General features: G+C 46.5%; 1 protein-coding gene across 3 annotated transcripts in view; it reads right to left on the bottom strand.

Moving 5' to 3' along the window:
* The window catches only part of TRANK1 (tetratricopeptide repeat and ankyrin repeat containing 1), a 100,409-nt gene extending 80,879 nt beyond the window's left edge, over positions 1–19,530 (bottom strand). For 2 of the 3 annotated variants that reach the window (XM_070391728.1, XM_070391730.1), the window contains exon 1: positions 5,980–6,049. In XM_070391728.1, the coding sequence (XP_070247829.1) occupies positions 5,980–6,002 (23 nt within the window). In that variant the 5' untranslated portion in view covers positions 6,003–6,049. Of the gene's footprint in view, positions 1–5,979; positions 6,050–19,485 lie in introns of those variants that run through there. The other variant, XM_070391729.1, reaches the window with a different exon arrangement.
* Between the last annotated feature and the right edge of the window lie 2,180 nt (positions 19,531–21,710).

Raw genomic sequence — 21,710 nt, 5'->3', positions numbered from 1 at the left:
CTAGTGATGGGCACAATTTCTCCTCAGTGTATGCCACAGACTGGCATTTTCCCATTTTGCTATTTGAAGGAGAACAGTCCCAGGCAGCTGCATGATAACAAGATTTATTGAGCACTTACTATGTTCCATATACTAAGCTCTTCTTGGGCATTTGCTCATTGAATGTCCCTAACAATGCCAGCGAGAGATGTATAATTATTATCCCAATTTCCCAGGTCAGAAAACAGGTTTAATCAAGGTGAAGAGACTTCTCCAAGCAAGGCACAAATCCAAGTCTGTACCAAAATCAGTGTTCACAAGCCCTAGGAGAGACATGGTGAACACAGGGTGAGGGAAATGGGGGAAATAGGAAGGATGGGCTTTAAAATTAAAACCAAGTATCACTAAAGGAAGAAAGCCCAAGAAGTTAGCATTCCACACTCTGCCTCAAGACAAACAAGGAAGTTAAGCATCAGCGAGCACAGGTCGCTCATCAATCTTGACTCAGTCTCTGTGCTGACTCCAGGCTGCCCAACAAGTGCCATATTCCTTTCATATTCCCACTCTCCCTAAAGCATCTGAGAGCTATAGATGATTGTAAAGTTTGGAGCAGCCCCACCGAGGGTGGCTGCCCCTGAACAAAGGTGCTTTCTCATTCACAGGAGAACTTGAGTTGAATAATAGCAGCCCAGCCATCCTTCCCTCCAGATCTTTCCCCACGCCCCTCTGCGATGCTTTAAATGCTGGTTAATGGCCTCCATTTCACTTCCCATCTCAAGACCAGAGTAATCTACTTCTCCCTCAATCTGAATGAAGGGCAAGACAACCCAGCAAAGAGGCTAAAACACCACCCACTGTAACATGGGGAGGATCCAGAGGTGCCCAGGAAATCCCCATAAACAAAGCAGTCTCCCCCAGACAGGAACTCCTAAAGGGCAGCCCCTCAGCAGTGCTGGGAGAACCTGAGTTCTAGCCCCAGTTCTAACACCACCTAACAGTGTCCTGAAACATGGGGCCTTCAACTTGGCCTTGAAAAAAGTGGCCAAACTGAAAGATCTATTCATCCATACTCCCAGCCTTCTAAATAAAACTCAGAGCTGTTAAAACACACACATTCTCTCTGTCTTTGTCTGTCTGTCTGTCTGTCTGTCTCTCTCTCTCTCTCTCTCTCTCACACACACACACACACACACACACACACACACACACCATACTTTCCACGGCTCCTAACTCCATTTAGAATAAAGCCCGAATAGCTCAGATTCCATTCTAAGTCCTACATAACACACCCTCAACTTATCTTTCCAGCATTTTCCAACACTATGTGCCCACAATATTGTAGCACGCAACCCCAAATTCATCTGGTTCCCTCCCTCTCACATGCCTTTGCACAGCAATGTAACAGGGCTGGGACTGGTGTCAGGAGGAGGGTAGAAGGATATGAATGTGCCCCCCTGATAGAAAACAAAATCCAGAAGCCTGGGATCAAGTCCCACTTTAGGCCTGTTATCAGGGACCCAATTCACTTAACTCTGGGCCTGTGTCCTTGGAAAATGGACAGTATCACCTATGTGACTGAACTCCCGTTTCCTGAGTCAGTCAACAAATACTGAGTCCCAGGCAAGAATGACCCACAAATATTGAGTGAATGAGCAAGAATGACCCAAAACACTGTGGTCCTTATGAAGTTTACATTCTGGTGAAGAGAGATCTATCATTTGAGGATTTCTCATAATATTTCTGTAAGAATTAAATAAGATAATATATGAAACACACTTAATATAGAGCCATATTAAATAGAGCCAATATTATTACTATATTGATGTTTAAAATATAAGCCCTTTTGTGCAATGTTATGCTTAAAAAGAAGCTGCTACTTCTACCTGGAATGTCTGTTTCTCCTTCCCAACACCCCTCCATCTTCCTGCTGGGAAGGATTTAGGGCTGGGAACTCCTGAAGTGCTGTCTGTCTCTCCGCTAATCCTTTGTCACGGGTCTGCCCGGCAGTAACTGGTCTACCCCCACTAGCAGTGCCTGTCTCATATGTTTACATCCTCCATGAGACAGGGTCTGAGTTCTGTGAAGGGTGACACTGCCTTGAAAAACAAAAGCAACAAGAGGTGAGAAGAGGTAAGACACTGAGAGGAGAAGAAGAGGCATATCAGACAGAAAGTCTGAGGGCCAGATTAAGGGGAACCTTAGTACCTGGCGGATGAGTTCAGACTTGGGTGAGCCCCGGAAGTCACCAAATTTTGACCCTGCAGGTACAGTGGACCCGGATGGGCGGAGGATGAGCTGGCCCAAGGGTGGCCAAAGAAGACTGCTCTGGAGGCCACAGGTGGACATGAAGCTCATCACAGTTCAAGGCTATGATCTGAGTATTCTTGTCACAGTGAATCAAATTGCCTATTCTTGATGTTGTGCAGTTTCCTCCAAAATGGCCTGTTTTCCCCAAAATATGTCACTTTGGCATACTGATTATTTTGAATTAAAGGTATTGAGAAAGAGCCAGTGCAAGAAGGACGCTCTGACCCTCCTTTGTGAAGTCCCACATGAAAGGTAATCTCCCTGAACCAGGAGGGAGGAAGGAACTCTTATCACCACAGACAGGGAGTTTAGGGCAGAGAAAGCCACATAAACAAACCTTGTTACTTCTTCACCAATTTATTACCCCAAACCCAAATCCCTTTGTCTTGTCTACTTTTCACAAATGTATTGTTTCTTTGTCTAAAAGGTATAAAAGCTTCTTGCTTCGGTCACTTCTTTGAGTCTCCTATTTCTATGGGCCTCCCCTATGTATAAAATTAAATTTGTTTTTCTCTTGTTAACCTGTCTTCCATCAATTTAACTCAGAACAGTCAAAGAAACTAGCAGGGAAGAAGGGAAAAATGTTTCCACCCCTATACCTCCAAAACGTCATCACCATTTTCTAGGGATAGCAATTCTGCCTTCCCCCACCATACCCCCCACAAACACTCTTTCAAATGCTGCCACTGACAGGAGGACCCAATGCTTAAAAAAATAAAAACATCTCAATCTAAATGACTAGAACTTCAAACACCGACATAGCTAAACCTAGACTTGGTTTGGCTCTGACAGACACACAGGAGTCCCACCAGCTCACCAGGCTCACGGGAGCTCAGAATAATGCACCATAGTGACTACAGGTGAGCAGCGATACTGAAGTTCAACAACACCCAGGCAAAAGAGGGAGTCGATTCAGGAAAACTGGGCCAGGGTATCAGATGTAAGGCTCATTCATGTTTCCAGATTTTCCACAAAAACAAGGAAATAGGCGATGCTTAGTTAAGAAACTTAGACCAAGAAAAATGTCTGAGCAGGCAGCATGGACAGCCTCACTGACCAAAGGAAGAACATTGCTCTTGGTCAGTGTCCTGAAGTGCCGGGAGGTTCCAGCATGCCGGTTTAGCCGGTTTAGTACTTTTTTTTACATTTTAAACCTGAATGCTCGCCCTGCCACTGCCACTGCCCCCACTCTCTACTATAAAGTGTCATCTTTGCTAAGGAGACTATTTCCCCTTGAATTTCTCTTTCATTTCTAATAACCAGGATTGTTTGGCCTTAAGAACCTCAGGCTGCACTCTAAGGAAACTTGTTACAAAAGCCATGAGCCAGCTCTATCACTGGCTAGAGAACTGCAGGGAAGGCACTGACCTGTCAGCTCCACTTCCCCATCCGAAAAGGCAGAGGAGCGCTGGTTCCTCAAGGTCAGTTAAAACAATGCCACGCTCCTGACAATGGCCGGAGGCCCACACCACAACCTTCACTCCAGTTCTTAAAAACATCCCAGGATCACTTTATCTTCCCCACCCAAACGTGGGGTAGCAATGGGCCTTTGGTAGCAGCCAACAAAAAACAGAACTAATCAGCACAGAGAATTCTAAGAATCCCACAAAAGCAAAGTCTCTATTTGGGCCCTGAGAGCCATGGGCTGGGAAGTCAAGAGAATCAGTATCTAATCCCTGATGCCACTAGTGACTGACAGTTGATGGGCCTGTTTCTTCATCTATAATATGTTCGTGGCCCAGCCCTGACACTGTAGGTGTGAAATTCTGAGCAGAGACTTAAAGAACCGCCTTTGGAATGTATGAATACAGAGTCTGTGGTTTGAATACAGAACCTTGCAGTACTCTTCTTTAAAAAAAAAAGAAAGAAAGAAAAGCAAAGCAACCTATCCCCAACCCCATCCCCCGCCCTGCAGCACTCACTGGCTCATGGCAAGCAGCCAGGTTGGTGTGGACAAACAGAACCCGAGGGAGCAGACGCATCCATCCCCTAGCCTGCCTTTGCAGCCGCTAATGGTGTGAACCACACCACCATGTCCTGTGGCACTCTCATTATTCACCTAGGGATTTCCTTATCAAGTATGAACATCAGTCTCCATCTCTCCAACACCAACCTCTCCCTTTCAAAGTTACTTCCCAGGGAAAAGCTGATGTTCTCCCCGCCTCCCTGGAGATGTCCCAAAGAGAGCCTGCAATTGCCACCTAAACTGATTAGTCAGTCATAAAATCAAGTTAATGGGTTATGACTAGCTTAAACACACACACACACACACACACACACACACACACACAAAATATCATTGTGCCTCACCCTGTAGAGAAAATACATATACTGTGGAACTTTTGTGGCAGTTTCATATTGTATATGTATGTGGGTGGATGTGGTCTCCATGGCTGGTCTTGGTCAAAAGCAGACTGAGCAACATATGCCTGACTAAGTGGGATCTGATTCCGGGGATGAATGCCACACCCCCCAAGCCACCTCCATCCCCAGTGGCGGATGCAAGGGCCCGCAGCGGGTACTGAGAACTCCAGCACGCACCCTGCTCTTCCACAAAATGCAGCTAACTGGAAAACAGTGGAAACAAACTTGACTCCCCTTCAAGGCGGTCCTTCCCATAAGGCACAAACAGGAGGCTCCATAAAAGACCAGGCCATCCGTGCAACAGCCTTGCCCGAGAAAGGTGCCTGGCACCCGGGCGGCTCAGTAGTGGGAGAGCAGCTGGGTGCCCAGCATGCAAGGAAGGCCCTTTTGCTCCCTGATACCTCCTCCAGCTAAGGACTGACTGGGCAAACAGCAACTGGGCTGGGGACTAGAGAACTCAGAGCCCCCTTTCGCTCTCCTCTTTTGAGCATTATTTTCCAAATTGCACATCTCCCTAAAAACCCTCCCCAGGAAGCACGATAGCTTGCAGCCTCCCAGAAACACCCCCAGCCTGGAAGGGGGCCGGCCCGCGCTGCACGCCCAAAGCAGCGCTATTCCCGCGGAGTGGCGAACGCTCCGGGCTCCCCGAGGTGCGCGCTGCGGGGGTGCGGAGCGCGCAGCCCGGGCTCCACGTTTGAAAACCATCGGGAGCAGAAGCCTGCGGGCTTCTGGGGGTTTCCCCCTGCTCGGCCTGGCAGCTCGCCGGGAGGCCCTCGCCTCGGTCAGCCCGTTAGCCGAGGACGCCGGGCGGGGTAGTCCCTGTCGGCCCAGCCCCGCTCGCGATCGGGGTGGAGGGCAGAGCAAGAGGCCTGCCCGGGGCTGGGACCGCGAGGCTCCCGCCGCCTGCCAGCGGCCACTCTCCAAGTTCCCCGCAGATCCCGCCCCGCGCCCGGGTGCGTGCCCGGGGGCGCGTCCGCGGGGCTTCTCGGTAGAAGGTGCCGGCGGCCCCAGGGTCTCCCCAGGGGGCGGGCGGCGGGCCCGGGAGCCGCGGCTTCGGTCCCCGGGTGGGGACGAGGCAGGCCGCGCGCCCCCGCAGCCCTGTCGCAGCGCGTGCCCTCGTCCCCCGGGGCCCGGAAGGCCGGAGCCGCCCCCCGCCCGACCCCGCGCGGCAGGCAGGCCCGGGTCTGCACCCGGATGAGCGCGGGGCCCGCTCGGCCTCCGTCTCGGGGGTCGCCGGCCCCCCGCGCGCGCGGCCGCTGCCCGCCCGGAGGCGGCGCGGGGCCCGCCAGGCCGGCGGCTCCCCCCGCGCTTCCCGCGCCGCGTACGCACCTAATGGCCCGCGGGTCCCACATGGCCGGGGCCTGAGCGCCCGCGCGGGGCCCGCCGCCGCCGCCTCGGGAGCCGCTGGCTGGCGGGCAGGGCGCGGCGGGCGGTGCGGAAGCCCGAGAGCGCGGCCCTGGCGGGGGCGGCGGGGGCGGCGCGTGCAGCGGCCGCGCGGGGCCCGGCTCCGGGAGGCGCGGCGCCCGGGCCGTGAGGAGCGGGGCGGCGGCGCGGGGCCCCGGCGGCCGGCGTGTGCAGCGCAGCCCGGGCTCAAGTTTCCACGTAGTTGCGGGAGCCGAGGCCTGTCACGTGCGCGTCGCCGCTGGTGGGCGGGGGTCTGTCCTGGGCTCCGAGGCGTCTCGACGTCCCTCCGGCGGCGCGTGGGAGCGGCCGTGGAGGGGCCTCGGCCGCCGCGGGCGGACGGTGCTCCGGGCCGGTCACCTCGGGGCCTGGCACCCCCCCACACACCCGTCGCGGTCACCCGTGAGCTGTCCTCGGCGGGCTCAGCGCGAGCGCCTGGCCGCTCCTCCCCTCCATCCCCTCCGTCCCTCCCACAGACCCCGAGGCCGCGGCCCGCGCGACCGCGGCCACTTCCTGTCGGACCCGGGGGGCCCCCACATGCCCAGCACTCACTCTGGGCCCGCGCCTCCGTCCTCGGAGCCCCGGGGAGCCAGGCGGGGAGAGGCCAGCGAGGCCTCCGGCCTCTGGACGCTCACGGCGGCGTCCATGGCGCCTGCCGTCGAAGGCGCCTCTCAGCACAGCCGGCACAGCCGGAAGTGGCATGGAACGGCCTGGAAAGGCAGAGGGACCCCCAGTTGGGGGGGAAGTTAAGGCAACCTCGGGCTGCATTTCCGGCCTCGATGGGGCGCTCGGAGCGGCTCTCACACACACACACACACACACACACACACACACACATACATACTCATATATACACATACACACTCATATATACACACATACACACACATACATACATATACATACACTCACACATACACACGCACATACATACACAATGGGGCGCTTGGAGCGGCTCTCACACACACAATACACACATACATACACATACATACACACATACATACATACACACACACATACACATACACACACACATACACATACACACACACACTGCCCCGCCCCTATCAGGTCCTCAATGTCTCAGTGTCTTGGGATTCCTTTCCCACGCGTCCTCCGCTCTCCACTGCAGACGCTTCCAGAGAACTGAGGACCATGAACCCCATGCGCTGCCCGCGGACTTCCGAGTCCAGAACTAGCCCCTCGGTCCAGTTAGTGGTCTTCTTGCTTCTGGGGTCTCACTTCCTCCCATTTCTCCTGTTGAACGCACAGTATCGCTGTGCACCCCTTCCCGTTCAGAAGCATCCCTTGACATCCCACGGCCTCCTCCAGACCAGATCGGAGGCTCGTCTCGTCTGGTGACAGTGTTACCCCACCTCGAACACGATTCCAGGGGTTCCCAAACTTGGCTGCACATCGGAATCACCTGAGCGTCTTTTAAAATTACCGGTGCCTGGCTCCTACTTCCGGGTAGTCTGATTTAATTGGTATGGGACAGAACATGGGGATCTTTAAGTTCCCCAGGCGATTATAACATGAAGTGAAATTGCGGAGACACTCCAAAGAAGAGAAAGAGAAAAAAATATTGACCTGCTGTTCTACTTGTCCATGCACTCATTGGTTGATTCCTGTATGTGCCCTAACCGGGGATTGAACCCACAATCCTGGCTTACAGGGATGACTCTCCAACGAAGAGCTACCCAGACCAGGGCAACACTGCTACTTAATGTTTTGTTCCCCCGACCACCACCAGTTTTACGAATCATCAGGCAAAAAATTTTTACCTTGTGCTAGTCTGAAAACCTTCACCCTCTATATATAGTTTGGCTGCGTATAAAATTCTAGGTTGGAAATAATTTTCCTTCAGGATTTTGAAGCTATTATCCAGTGACCACTAGCTTCCAGTACTACTATTGAGAATTCTGAAAACATCCAATTACCCATTTTATGTGACCTCTCTGGGTTTTGTTGTTGTTTGTTGTGGAGTTTTTTTTCCTGGAAGCCTAAGATATCTTCTTTTTCTCCCCAAATGTTTCAAATTACACAATGATGTGCTTTGACGTGGGCCCACTTATCCATTCCACTGGAATGGATGGGTTCTTTCAGTCTTAAAACTCAAGCTCTCTAGTTCTGGGAAATGGTCTTGAAATATTTTGTTGGTTATTTCTTCTCCATTTTCCCTCTTTTGTCTTTTTGGAAATCCTATTAGTCCAATATTGAACTTCCAGAATTGGTCCCTGTAATACACTCCCATGATTTTCAAATCACTTCTCTCCTAAAGTTAAGATTTCCTCAACTTTATCTTCTGATTCTTCATAAAAAAAATTTTTTATATCATACTTTTTCCAAGTGCTCTTTCTTATTCTTGTGGCATCAGGGAAACCTGGCTGTCTACCCCAGCACCAGTGTCTCACACACAAAACTGCCTCCTCTCCAGTTCCTGTGAGATGACGACGGACTTGAACGTGCTCTGATATCCTATATAATAAAGGGCTAATATGCTAATTAGACTGAACAGCAGAACGACCGTCCGGACGACCTTCCGGAGGAAGCCGGGGCTGTGAGGGCTGACTGAGGCTGCAAGAGGCTGCAGGGGGCTGCAAGGGCCAAGCCCCTCGCAGGAATTTCGTGCATCAGGCCTCTAGTGTGTGTGTGTGTGTGTGTGTGTGTGTATATATATACACACACACACACACACACAAGTGAAATGTTAAGCAGTTTGTTGTACAATCAGTTGGTCAAAGGGCTGAGACTAGAAAACACTGTTGAGCTCAGAATGGGTTTGGCTGTGCTTCTTGGACCCTGGGCTCGGTCCATCCTGGGTTTTGGTGCTAAAGAATGATGTCACTGAGGGCATTATCTATTCATAACATATTACATATGCCTAGAGGCAGACATGTTTACACAATAGGAAAAACCACGCGGAAGCAAATCCTGTTTTCCATTTCCACTTCAGTAGAGCTGATTCTTACCCTGTGTAGCACTCTGAGAATACTAATTGTGTCATATATGATACTGATCTAGCCTGATAACATAAGAGGAAGGGCAGCATGAACTATGAACAGTCCAAACTTGAGAAATACAGATATATACGCCCTCAAACAGATCCACCCAAAGGTACACCCACACCAAGAGTTGTGCGTTCTGACACGTATACACAAAGAGTAAACCAATGAACATGCTCATTCAATTCATGCAGCCACAAAACACACTCACATGATACTCTTCCTTGGTATCTTCACTTTAATTGAGCATAGCTATTCACTTCTGAACCCACCCCTGCCCCTCCCAATCCCTCCCCATAGCAAAAGCTGCCCCTTTCAGCCTCTGAGTCAGCCCTGACAGAGGCAGATATACTATAATCAGTAGCCTTTATGCCCACACTCCTGACTATTGACTACACCCACCTGGAAGGGCTAATCCTGGGGCTTCCCATACTCTTAGGACATGGGTTCTCAACCAGGGGTCTGAAGACATTTTGATGATCCTAACTCAGTGGGAGAGGGGAGAGGATGGTGCTTACATCTACTAGGTGGAGGTCAGGGATGCTGTTAAACATCCAAGATCAGCCCCCCATAGCAAAGAATTATCCAGCCTAAAATGACAATAGTGCCAAGGTTGAGAAACCTTGGAAGAAGGAGTGGGCAATTGTCCTGCCCTTTGCAACTTGCTAATAAACCACGGGGCACTGCTTCTTCCTTGTTAACTGGCCATGGTTTACACCACAAGACCTCAACCCTGGACACAGCTACTTGGATCAGGGTGTGCAGTCAATGAAGACTAACCAGTACCTACTCAGGCAAACTGGTGAGAACAGGGGCCATGGTGATTTTCTTGGACCAGACCATTTCTCAGCAAGTTGCACTGGAGGCTAAGTGGAGAGCTAGGGCAACTGATAGAAGCAAGATATGAAAAATGTTGAGAGAGAGCAGCTATACCGGCCATAAGGCCAGAGTCAGCCAAAGGTGTCAGGTAGAGAAAGAGATACACAGAGTGAAAGCAGTTGGCTGGGAAAGCAGGAGAGATGGACACAGATGCAGAGAGACTGGGACATCTTGATACTAAATGATCAGTAAGTGCTTGTCAGCAAGTGTCAGTGGGAACCAGGTTATCTTGAGGAAACATCCACCTTGTATCCCAACTGCAGGAAGCCCAGCTGAAAGATGGTTTCTGCAAACCTGTGAGTCTTGCCTCACCCTTGTTACTGCCTATGACTTCATGATAGACCCTGTTGTGGGCTAATTATGTACCCCCACAAAAAAAATATGAAGTTCCCGGCCCCTGTACCTCAGAATGTGACATTGTTTGAGATGAGGTCATACTGGAATAAGGTGGGCATCTAATCCAATATGACTGGTGTCCTTATAATAAGATGGCCATATGAAGACACAGCAATATGGGGAGAATGCCATGTGAAGATGCAGGCAGGGATGATATGTTTAAAGCCACAGAATGCCGAGGATGAACAGCTGTCATCAGAAGCTAGGAGAGAGGCATGGAACAGATTCTCCCTCGGAACCCTCAGAAGAAACCGACCCTGTTGACACATTGATTTGGTTGGACATCTAGCCCCCAGAACTCTGAGAGAATATGGTTCTGTTGTTTTAAGCCATTCAGTTTGTAGTATTTTGTTACAACAGACCTAGCAAAGGAATATAGCCCTCATGACCTAAGGTAACCTAAGTGCATCTATGTTAACTCTTTGGCCCTGACCATGAGCTTTGGAAGATTCCAGAACTCTGGCTCTCCTCGGACCATGCCCCTCTCTAGAGGGTGAGGAGTCCACTGGCCCAAAGGGATGTGCCCTCCACAACCCACACCTTCCTTAGACCATGATCTGGGTCATAACTCCCTGCCCAAATGGCTCTGAGCCTGCTTTCAGAGTCTGGCCAGGCCTGGTTCTTGAGTTTGTCTTTCTGAGAGTAGACCAAGCTTCTAGGTAAAGGGGTAGCAAAGGGCAGCTGTTGCCAGGAGCATGCGGAGCTGTGACAGAACTTAACTTGTGGGCTGGGGTGTGCACACACATGTGCATGTCATGCTGTGGGACAGAGATGGGACTAGGAAGAGAAAGACAGCAGGCTGTGGGCCCCAGACCTCCATTTGTACGACTGTCCTGGCCCCCGAGATGATCAAGGTAGATCTATCGCACCCTCACAGACCAGGATTAATGTCCAAGGGATGGGTTCTGGCATGTTCTCTCATCATTCTTTTTGTTCCTTGTGTAGATTCCAGCCACAGAAGTTGCCTCATTTCTCCTCCTTTCCTCTGACCCATCTTTCTACAGAGGATGGGACCTCTGGGTGGCGCTCTACACAACCAGTATCAGCAGCTGGATCAGCTCCTGCACCCTCTCCCTCCCTCTCTCTTCACCTCACTGCCTCCAGGAGCAGAAGCCACGGAATGGCTTCTTGAGAACCCTAGCCCACTCCTGGAGCTGGGGTGGGATATCAAAACAGAGGTTACAAATTCAGTTGACTAGAGGGACTAGGCAAGTAGCACAACTGGGCGTATCTGGCCAGGTATAGTAGCAGGGAGAGGTAAGGTATGTAGCAAACCATATGCCCAGGTTGCGGGCTCAATCCCATGTAGGGCGGTCAATGATTCTCTCTCAAGGACGTTTCTATCTCTCTTTCTCTCCCTTCTGAAATCAATAAAAATACATTTAAAATAATAATAATAAAGTGGCCCCAGATGACTAGTGACATAGGGAAGGTGAGCTTGATGTCAAAAATCTTTTGGGGCCCTGACCGGTTTGGCTCAGTGGATAGAGTGTCGGCCTGAGGACTGAAGGGTCTGGTCAAGGGCATGTCCCTTGGTTGCGGGCACATCCCCAATAGGGAGTGTGAAGGAGGCAGCTGATCGATGTTTCTCTCTCATCGATGTTTCTAACTCTCTATCCCTCTCCCTTCCTCTCTGTAAAAAATCAATAAAACGTTTTTAAAAAATCTTTTGGGTTTTTTTAAAAAAAATATTTCAATGATTTTTAACAGAGAGGAAGGGAGAGGGACAGAGAATCAGAAACATCGATAAGGGAGAAACATCAATCAGCTGCCCCCTGCACACTCCCCACCAGGGATGCGCCCCGCAACCAAGGCACACGCCCCCGACCGGAATCGAACCCGGGACCCCTCAGTCCGCAGGCCGACGCTCCATCCACTGAGCCAAACCGGTCAGGGTTGGGGTGTGTTTTTTTTAATAGAAACCAGAAATCTTGATTTTATTATGTGAAGTTCCTACTTGACTAATCATTTTAATACAGTGCACAGCAAAATAAAGCCAGGCACTGACAGGCCAGCTAGGTCAGCCAAGTTTATTGCCACCAGTAAAACTAAACACTATTCTAGATTGGGTTGGCAAGCTGAGGCAACCTGGGAGGTTCCCCACATGGAGTTTGCCCTGAACTTGTGGAATTCCAGGCAGTTTGAGGAATTAATGATGGTGTTTTCACGTGTTGCTATTTTTGCAGCCTGATATGGCCTTTCCACCCTCTTCCATCTGGTAAACGCTACCAGTCCCTATATGACTCATCTCCAACATCACCTCCCATGGGTAAGCCTGGACTGACCCATCTGCCCAGCCCAAGCGTCCCCATTTTCACCACTTCCTGCTCACTGCTCCTTATTTATGTTTCTGTTCCAACCCATATCACATGGTTTTATAACTGTTTCCTTGTCATCTACTACTAGACAGCGAGCACCTAGGATTTTATCTTTATTCTGTGTTTCCAGCTCCCTGGCACTGAGCTGACACAATGCTTGTGGAATGAATGAATAAACAATGCATATCAGTAATGAAACCAGCATCAGAGCTAAATTGGTACTCCTGACAATAAATGTATGGACGATGTTTATAAGAGATTAGGCGTGGGGCAAAATCATGTTCATCAGGATGACCAAGGAATTTGCATTTGAACGGGGAGAATGATTCTCATGAGGGAGGGGGAGGAGTAAAAGAAGAACAATCCAGAAATAAAACTAAAGCCTTGGAGGACCGACAGAAATCCTGTGGTGGGCTCCAATGGCAAGGATGGTAGGCAGTGATGGCGAACCTATGACACGCGTGTCACCTCATTTTTTTTAAACTCATTTTTTTTGTTGATTTTTCTTTGTTAAATGGCATTTAAATATATAAAATAAATATAAAAAATATAAGTCTTTGTTTTACTATGGTTGCAAATATCAAAAAAATTCTATATGTGACACGGCACCAGAGTTAAGTTAGGGTTTTTCAAAATGCTGACACGCCGAGCTCAAAAGGTTCGCCATCACTGATGGTAGGGGAAGCAAGACAACGAATGAAATTAAGCGATGGTAATGGAGACTGGTAAAGGGGACCTAGGAGGAGAGGGTTGTGTAGGGAAAACTCAGGGGGTGGGATGGTAAGAACAGGAGTGCTGCACTTGTAAAGGCTTTTGTTTCCTATGGTGACCTGACCATGCTGGTTGTTTCCCCCAACTGCAGTCCTGGAGGGACTTGCTACTCCTGGAGCTGTGGCTTTCATTTCGGTATGCTGCCACCTTGAGGCTGGGGTGTGCAGTTACACCGCTAGGCGACAGGCTCAAATTTCACCTCCAAGAGGAAACCCTATTCAAGCCCAGCGCTTTTATCCATTCAATCTAAGAACATTTAAATAGCATTCACAAAGTTCCTTTACATCAGCTGAGGTCAAGCAAAAGGAAGACCATACGCCATTCCTTTTGCAACCACCAGGCCCCTCCCTGATCCTTATTCTTTGTCTCCTGTTTTCCTCCGAACTAGTCTGTAACCCTTTTAGGACAGAGGTTTATTCATCTTTGCTCCCCCCACAGGCCCTTGCACACTGCAAATGTTTCTTTGTTTTGTTTTAAATGTCTGCTTAGTGTATTTATATGAAGATGATATCTTACAGCAAGTTTGTTTAAAGATCCAAAAACATGTGAAATGAGCTGTACACGAAAGTCCAAATGTTGTATGATTCCCCTTATGCGAGTCACCACATGCTAATTCACAATTAGCAGGATAGTGGTTACCAGGGTCCCAGGGGGAACGGGAGGGGTACTTGTTTAATGAAATGAGGAAAAAGTTCTGGAAGGAGAGAGTGGTGACCGGGAGTGCACCTTATGCCACTGCACTGTATATTTTAAAATGGCTAAAATGGGAAATTTTATTTTGTGTGTATTTTACTGCAGTAAAAAAAAAGAAAGAAAGAAAGCTGGTCTACCTCTATTAATATAAGACAAATATGCCATAACCGGTTTGGCTCAGTGGATAGAGTGTTGGCCTGAGGACTGCAAGGTCCTGGGTTCGATTCCAGTCAAGGGCATGTATCTTGGTTGCGGGCACATCCCTGGTGGGGAGTGTGCAAGAGGCAGCTGATCGATGTTTCTCTCTTATCGATGTTTCTGGCTCTCTATCCCTCTCCCTTCCTCTCTGTAAAAAATCAATAAAATATATATTTTTTTAAAAATAAGACAAATAGAATTTAGGTCAACCTGGAGGACAGAGAGGGCCACTTCACTATGACAAAAGGTTCAAGTCATCAGGAAGAATTAACCATTCTAAATGTGTAGTAGTATGGTCCAAATAACTGGTATGTGTAAAGCAAAAGCTGTCAGACTCACAGAGCAATTCACAATGCTGGTGAGAGATTTTAGCAATGTTGTTTTGGTAACTGGTAGAACAGAAGTCAAAAATTCTACACATCAGCACCAGACAACAAGCTTAAGAATGTTTATAGCAGCATTATTCAAAATAGCCCCAAACTAGAAATAATGTAAATATCCATCAATAGTAGAAGGAATGAATACATTGTTAGATGTGTGCAATGGAATATACTACGCAGCAACCAAAATGAATGAGCTACAGCTACATGCAACAACATGGAAGAATTTCAAAATACAATGTTGAGCAACTGAGGTCAAACATAAAATAACACCCACTATATTATTCTATTTATGTGAAGCTCAAAAATAAGCAAAACTAGACTATGTGTTTAGGGATGCATATTTACGTGATAACATTATTTCTTAAAGGCAATAGAGTTGTTTCCTTTACAGAATTGTGGATATCTCTAAGGGTTTTGACAAAATTTATTTTATGGCTTGGGTGGTGGTTATATGAACATTTATAACTACTCATTAAGAGACAAATTTGTGTTTATGTACCTTTCTGTATATGTGTTCTGTCACAATTAAAAACATTTTAAAAAATGAATTAGTGGAGTACACCTTCAAAGTTCCATGGGAGAACAATTTTGAACCTAGAAATCTATTCCTAGCCAAGCTAGCTATCAAGATGGAGGACAGAGTAAAGCCATTTCTACACCTATAAAGGTTCAGAGTTTATCTACTATTTACCCTTTCTGAAGGAGATGAACTGAAGATGTTGGCCACGAAATCAAGTGTGAGGGGTGTGTAGAAAACAATGATAGAACTAACGCGTTAATCTAATGAAAAGAGATCCCAAGACAACAGCTTGCAGCAGGGTTTGAAAGAAATCTGCCTAAATTAAAATAGGTAAATGGCCTCCAAAAAAGATGTCCTACAGAATTCCAAAATAGACCGGGAGCAATTTTAGAATGAAAAACAACAACTCTCAATGCTATGATGCAAAAGACTTTTACTTTTCCCAAGGTGGGGGGCAGGGCACAATAAGACAGTCCAAGAAGACAGGACAGTTAGGGTCCAAATTTGAAGCAAACTAAAATGTGGTATGAATTCCAGCAACTATGGTAGTTTAAGAAAATAGACTGCATTTGATGATTTGCTAGGAACATTGTGCTTTGAGGGTCCCGGGCTGTGACATTGAAAGTATAGGAAAAAAATGTAATAAATATGTCACAATTTATTAGTAATTTTAAACTTCTAGCATAGACCTAGAGACCAAGTGTGTGGGGTAGTTATGATTTCCAAACAGAATGTTATAAACCTTTTTTAACCTTGGCAATGTATAAATATAAAAGCAGAGTCCCCTAACCCTAATCACAGACTGCGTGGTCCAAAGGACTAAGAGGTAGAAGTGGGAGGAGGGACGGAGGCAGGGGCAGGGGAAAGACAAATCGTTTAAGAATAGAATCTAAATTTGCAAAATTAACCAATGGAACAACAACCAATACAACTCTGAAAAAATGAAGCAATAAGAATAGGAGAAATGGGGTGGTATGAATTTGCTAAGTTCTTACTTATCACAGTCTGCCATAGAGAGAATGTTTAGAGCTAATAAATTAATGATATTTGGAGATAGAGGAAACCAAAAGACCTAATATAAGAAAAGGTTCCAAGTGTTCATTACTAGAGCATAGCAATGAGGGAGGAGTGAAGAAACCAAAGCTCTATATTATGCCTTTTGGCATTTTTTATTTTTCTGTAAACCATTAATAGATCTGAATATACAGACTAAAGGGGAGTCTTTGGTGAGGAGGCATTCTTTTTCTATGTACACTTGCTATGGACACGTTCATGCCTGCTGCCGGGCACCATTCATTAAGTAGGCCCCTGTTGCCAGGGAAACCAGCTTTTCACTGATACCAAAGATAATGCTGAGAGGCCTGCTGTTCACCAAGCAACCTTTCTCTTGAGACGCATCACCTTCCGAAACTATCTCTTGTTCTGGTCTGATGCTGTCCAGCTGTAGGAAGCTTACACCTGCTGTCTCCCACTCCCCTCTTTGTTGCCTGGGACGCTGGTCAGTGAGCATGACCTGCTGCCCTTGTTTTGTCACAAGCAAATCTGCTCATGAGAAATGAGTAGCAGTCATTTGTGTGTTTTTAAATGATATACATCAAAGCAGAGAATAGCACAAAACCACATGACTGTTTCCATACTTGCTTCATTGACCCCAGGGGGAGAGAGGGAGAGCAGAGAGAGGGCTTTTTAAAAAAATACTAATTATGTTGACATACAAATAATGTATATTGATGCACAGATCTTAAGCATGTATAGTTTTATGAGTTTTGACAAATCTATACACCTGACGAGCCAAAAGCCCAGTCAATATGCACACTACTTCCATCAACCCAGAAAGTGCCTTCTTGGACCTTTTTAGTCACTCGCGCGCGTGTGCGCGCGCGCGTGCATACACACACACACACACACACACACACACACACACACACCCTACGCCCATCTCCCTGACCTCCCTGCATCCCACTCACCCTGTCTAACCCCAACACGCCCTACGCCCATCTCCCTGACCTCCCTGCATCCCACTCACCCTGTCTATCCCCAACCACTACTATAATTTCTACCACCACAGTATCACCATAGTTAGAATTTTTCTGTTCTTGACTTTCATGTAAATAGTATTTACGTTTTGTATCTGGTTTCTTTTGTTCAGGATAATGTTTTTGACATTCATCCATGTTGCTATGTGTATCAGATTAGTACTCCATTGTATGACTAGGATACATTTTGTTTATCCACTTCCTATTGATGGACATTCAATTCGTTGCCAGTTTTTTGTTATTCTGAATAAAGCTGCTACGAACATTCTTTAACAATTAAGTTTTTTTTAACATTTTTAAAAAATATATTTTATTTATTTTTCACAGAGAGTAAAGGAGAGGGATAGAGAGTTAGAAACATCGATGAGAGAGAAACATCCATCAGCTGCCTCCTGCACACTCCCCACTGGGGATGTGCCCGCAACCAAGATACATGCCCTTAACCAGAATCGAACCTGGGACCCTTCAGTCCGCAGGCCGACGCTCTATCCACTGAGCCAAACCGGTTAGGGCACAATTAAGGTTTTTTTGTCACATTTTCATATCTTGAATAAATACGTAGGAGTGAAATTGCTGAGTCATGGGGTAGACTTATGTTTAACTTTATAGGGTAGTGAAACTTGATTCTCTTTAAAAACTGTAGTAAAATACACATAACACAAAATTTACCATCTTAATGATTTTTAAGTGTATAGTTGATGAGCAAAAATCACCACTATCCATTTTTAGAATTGTTTTTATGTTGCAAAACTGAAACCCTAACCATTAAATAACCCCCAGCCTCTGGCAACAACCTTTCTACTTTCTGTCTAGGAGCTTTTTAAAAAATATATTTTTATTGATTTCAGAGAGGAAGAGGGAGAAACAGATAGATTAATGATGAGAATCATTGATCAGCTGCCTCCTGCACACCCCCTACTAGGGATCGAACCTGGGCATGTGCCCTGACCAGGAATCGAACTGTGACCTCCTGGTTCGTAGGTCAATGCTAAATCACTGAGCCACACCAGCTGGGCTCTATGAATTTGTCAAGCTTGACAATGTAATGGGATCAGAGTACTTGTCTTTTTGTGACTGGTTTATTTCACTTAGCATAATGTCCTCAAGGTTCATCCATGATGGAGCATATGTCAGAATTTTCTTCCTTTGTAAAGCTGAGCAATATTCCATTGTATGTAAATACCACATTTTGTTTATTTATTCATCCATTGCTCCCATCTTTTGGCTATTGTGAATGCTGCTATGCACTTGAGTATAAAAATACCTCTTTGAACCCCCCTTCTGAGAAGTGGAAATCCTAGATCATATGATAATTCTATTCTTAATTTTTTGAGGAACTGCCATACTGTTTTCTACAGTGGTTGCACAATTTTATATTCCCACCAAAAACACACAAGGGCTCCAGTATCTCCACATCCTTGCTGACACTTGTTTTGTGTGTGTTTTAATATATTTTTATTAATTTCAGAGAAGAAGACGGAGAGATAGAAACATCAATGATGAGAGAGACTGATTGACTGCCTCCCGCACGCCCCCCACTGGGGATTGAGCCCACCATCGGGGGTGTGCCCTTGACCGGACTCAAACCTGGGACCCTTCAGTCCCCAGGGCAACGCTCTATCCACTAAGCCAAACCAGCTAGGGCTGTTTTTGTTTTCTTAGTAGCCATCCTAATGAGTATAAACTTGACTTGATTCATTTTTGTTATGGAAGTTTTAAACATACACAAAAGACAAGAGATATCTCCATGTACACACCCTCAAGCTTTAAAAATTACTGACATTGGATAGCACATAGAGAAGGACATGCTTCTATACGGCTATGAGAGCAGGAGCAAACAAAGATATATTTGAAACTACCTACCAACTAAGGGTAGGTAACGGGTGCTCTTCATGCCTGTGTTTAAGACAAGGGATAGCCGAAACCGGTTTGGCTCAGTGGATAGAGCGTCGGCCTGGAACCTGAAAGGTCCCAGGTTCGATTCCGGTCAAGGGCATGTATCTGGGTTGCGGGCACATCCCCAGTGGGAGATGTGCAGGAGGCAGCTGGTCGATGTCTCTCTCTCATCGATGTTTCTAACTCTCTATCTCTCTCCCTTCCTCGCTGTAAAAAATCAATAAAATATATTAAAAAAAAAAAAAAAGACAAGGGATAACAATCAAACTTACTTGGTGAAGGAGCAGCAGAGAAAGGCCACAATTAATGGGCCATAAAGGAACCCTTCCTACTTACCTGAGAACGTGAGGAACAAAAGCCAAACACAAACGCCAGAAGTGAATTCTCCATCACTCTTGATGGACATGCCCACGCTGGAAGAAAGAGCATTGTTCCTTCAAATAGGAAACTCCTGAAATGAGTCCTCTAAACAACTGCAAGCATAAGCCAGCTATCCTTGAGCTGGTACTCACCTTTTCCCTGCCAGGAATGGAAGGTACCTCTTGTATTAAGCATATTTTCTATATTCTTGATGATTTGGCATCTGGGACCTTGCTGACCCAAGAGAGACTGAGCGACCTAGGGCTGGCTAATTCCTGGATATTGCTACTTAATTCCTACTCCCCTTTGAGTGTGCCTTTCGTATGCAAACCAATTAATCCAGGGTATATGCTCTTGAATCACCTCCTTTTACACTCCAGGAGGCAATATTCCTCTACCTTAATCATAAAGGCCCTTGATTATAGTCATTTGCATCTTCTCTTTTTATTGTAAGTCAATCCAGCTAAGGGTGCATAAGAAAAGCCGACTCTCATGGGGGGAAAACCCATATAAATAAAATCAGAAACAAATAACACACTGGGTAAATATAATTTATATCACAGGCAAAGGACTAATATCCCTACTATATAAAGAATTCCTAAAAATTTTAAAAGGTCAACAACCCAATAGAAAAATGGGCGAAAGATTTGAGTAGACAGTTCACAGAAAAAATATAGGATCCTTAACACATATGAAAAAAATGGTTCAGCTGGTTGGAGCATTATTCCGTACACCAAAAGGCTGCAGGTTCGATTTCCAGTCAGGACACGTACCTAGGTTCTGGGTTTGATCCCCAGTCAGGGTGCATACAGAAAGCAACTGATGGGTGTTTCTCTCACATTGATGTTTTTTTCCCTTTCTCCCTTCCTCTCTCTAAACATATTCTCGGGTGAGAATATAAAAATATATATTTTGAAAGAAATTATATAAATGGAGAGATATAATCATGTGTTAATCAATAGTATTGTCTTCCAAATAATTTTGTTTTTCCTTCCAGGCATATGGGAAGATGATACTCTGTGAACTTTGGTGTGGTCATGTGATTTACTTTATCCAATGAGAGTGCTTTAAGAACCTGAGTGAATTGCCATACTCTTTTCATTTCCCCCAAATGAGCAACCACACCCTAGATCAGGGGTGGGCAAACTTTTTGACTGGAGGGCCACAATGGGTTCTTAAACTGGACCGGAGGGCCGGAACAAAAGCATGGATAGAGTGTTTGTGTGAACTAATATAAATTCAAAGTAAACATCATTACATAAAAGGGTACGGTCTTTTTTTTTTTTAGTTTTATTAATTTCAAATGGGCCGGATCCGGCCCGCAGGCCGTAGTTTGCCCACGGCTGCCCTAGATGGTATCTTCGTGGTGGGTCTGAGTCTCACAATGAGGACAACTGATGAGCAGGAATCAGTTAATGTTGTCTGTGAAGGGTCACATGGTACTTATTTAGACTTTGTGGGCCACTCTATCACAATTACTCAACTCTGACATTTGTAGAGCAAAAGTGGCCATGGATAATATACAAGTAAATGGGCAAGACTGTCTTCTAATAAAACTATATATAGAAACAAGCACAAAACACATTTTACCTGTTAACCTGGTAAACCCCTGACCTAAAGCAAAGTCCCTGCCCAAGTGAAAGAAAAGTTGTGAGGTACTGAGATTTTTGTGGTTGTTATGGCAAACTACCTCATCCTTATACAGAAACTAGTTGTTAAAAAAGACAATAACACATAAAATACTAAAAATGGCTTGGCTGGTAGATAGTCAGGACACTGCTATTGGAAGACGGAAGAAGTAACTTATGCAAGGGCACTTCCTGTTATGGCCAGGCGAAATTGCCCCTTGAGAGAAGCTGGAAGGCCAATAATGTATCCTTTACTAAAGAAAACAAATATGTTATACTTGCTATTGGATGCATTGGACAAAATGGACAGGAAAGAGATAAGCTGAAAAGAGTTTCCAAGCAGAAATACAAGGAAATAGACATTCACCAATTCAATTACCTATTGAGTTAGGATGAAGCCACTTCTCAATTACAAAAAGATAAAAATGAGCCCTGGCCGGTTTGGCTCAGTGGATAGTCTGCCTGCAGACTGAAGGGTCCCGGGTTCCATTCTGAGCAAAGGCACATGTCTGGGTCGCAGGCTTGATCCCCACTAGGGGGCGTGCAGGAGGCGGCTGATCCATGATTCTCATC

This window comes from Myotis yumanensis, unplaced genomic scaffold (genome assembly GCF_028538775.1).
Source record: "Myotis yumanensis isolate MYYU_CA2020_CCGP unplaced genomic scaffold, mMyoYum1.0.hap1 SCAF_14, whole genome shotgun sequence".
Taxonomy (NCBI): Eukaryota; Metazoa; Chordata; class Mammalia; order Chiroptera; family Vespertilionidae; genus Myotis; species Myotis yumanensis.
Note: the sequence above shows the minus strand (reverse complement) of the source record. Positions and strands in the feature narration are given on the sequence as shown.